Raw genomic sequence first — 2,121 nt, forward strand, 5'->3', positions numbered from 1 at the left:
CGATGCCCCTCACCCTTGGGGGTCCATTCTTCTTCCTCGCCTCTATCGCTGCCCTTGCCAAAGCTCCCATCTCCTTCAAGACCTGGTTATGCCTTCATGTATAAGCTTGCAATAACCCCCACAATCTGACAGGACATGCTCCAATGACCCTCTTGCCTTCCTGCAAACCTTGCAGCTGTCGTCCTCCGCACAACCCCACCTCTTTAAATTCACCGGCGTTGGCAGGACATCAAAGGTGGAACTGATCATGAAGCGCACGGCTCCATACGACATCGTCCCGAGTTGATCCCAGGAGACCTTCTTCTGCTCCACCCCTTCCTAACGGGTCCATGCACCCTGCACACCCTGCTGTGCAGCTTTTGCCATCTGACATTCCTCCTTCTCCTTGACTGCCTCAACCACCAAATCCCTCCTACCCTTCCTACCTTGCTTGCTATACCATCTCATGCCAGGACGATACCCTACCCCGCTCCTACCCACTTGGACAGCACCACGCATCTCCTTCCACTTGGCCATTGCCACAGCTTCATCCGTAGCCTCTTCTGCCTTCCACTTCCTGTACGGATCGGTGGCCGAGAATCCGCTATTGTCTGATCCTTTGACTCCCTCATCATCATGACCAACCTAACCTTCCCAGCCTTGTACTCTTCTACCACTGATGCCATAGGAAGCCTTAGCTTTCCAGATCTACAATAGAATGCCAAATCTGTCACCATCCGTGGAACACCTAACCACTTCCGGTAGAACGAGTTCATCTTCTGCTGCATCCTCTCAACTCTAGAAACTGCCACCTCATACACCTGCAGTTGCCACATGATCCGTGGCAGCAGCCCATATTGGCAGCACCACACCTTTGCATTCCCTGGGATCAACGTCCTATCCACCTTCTTCAACCACTCTACCACTTTGTCATAGATCTGCATCCCTCGATGCCTGTCATTCAACTTGTCCTCATACCAACGTCCCAAACTCTTCACCCCTTTCTCAGAAACCTGAGGTATATCCTCGTTTCCAATACAAAACCTCTTCTCAACCACCTTGCCCTTCCTCAACGACACTGACCGACTCTTCTTAGCCTTGAACCTCATCCTAGTCCAACCTACCATCTCCTCAAGTCTACGGAGGCCTTTGTCAACCTGGGACTCGTTACTCGACACAATCGTCAGGTCATCCATAAATGCCCTGACAGAGGGAACAACAACCTCTCCAGCCAGCGTCAACCCCTCAATCTCTGAGGACACGCGGCGGGTCAACACCTCCATTCCAAGGACGAACAGCAGCGGCGATACTGGACATCCTATCGGGATACCAACTTCCAATGCCTGCCACTCCGTCGTGTAAGTCCGGGTCGTGAATCTCATCTTGAACTGACTGTAATAGCTCTGCACCAACTCCTGGATCACTTTCGGTACCCAGAAAAAATCCAGAGCTAAGCTAAGGTACCTGTGCGGTACTGACCCATAAGCATTTGCCAAATCCAACAATATGACATCCACATCCTTCTTTTCCCGTTTGCAGCTCTGGATTGACTCCCAGATCATATGGACATGTTCCAAGCACCCAGGGAAACCGGGAACCCCAGCTTTCTGGACAGATGTGTCCACAAATTTGTTCTTCATAAATGCACCTTGTTCTTCATAAATGCACCTAGCTCTCAAAAAATGTATCCAACACAGTTGAACACAAAGAATATCTCAATCATCAGGTGGCAATTTGTTATATAACTTCCTCTATCTTCAACTTTCATTCAAAATCTTCATTAGGGATCTTATTGAGTTTAGTGAACTGTGTTGAATGCTAAAATTATATTTTAATTCAAAAGATGAATTGTGACCAAATAACTTATTTTCATAATACAGGACGTGCAAAGGAATATTTGTTTGGTCTTTTTTTTTTCCTTTGAATAGGAATCGAGACATTGCTCTCCCACAGTTTGGTTAAACCCCAAATCAAACAACAGGATGCAGCATCACAGACTGTCCTGCAGGCCAAGAATGTTGGCCAGGAAGAAGGGAATGATAACAAGGAGGAAGCTGAAGTGCTTGAAGATGACACTAGCCCGGGGGGGCCACTTACACTGACGAGTGGATACCATGCGCAACCAAAAAAGCACGTAAAAAG

At 48.3% G+C, this 2,121-nt stretch overlaps 1 protein-coding gene across 1 annotated transcript; it reads right to left on the reverse strand.

The window, feature by feature from the left end:
• Window positions 1-461: 461 nt before the first annotated feature.
• Window positions 462-1,619, reverse strand: LOC121428966. Its single transcript, XM_041625861.1, has one exon. The coding sequence runs from the start codon at window positions 1,617-1,619 to the stop codon at window positions 462-464; it is 1,158 nt and encodes a 385-aa protein (XP_041481795.1).
• Between the last annotated feature and the right edge of the window lie 502 nt (window positions 1,620-2,121).

Source organism: Lytechinus variegatus, chromosome 15 (assembly GCF_018143015.1).
Source record: "Lytechinus variegatus isolate NC3 chromosome 15, Lvar_3.0, whole genome shotgun sequence".
NCBI lineage: Eukaryota > Metazoa > Echinodermata > Echinoidea > Temnopleuroida > Toxopneustidae > Lytechinus > Lytechinus variegatus.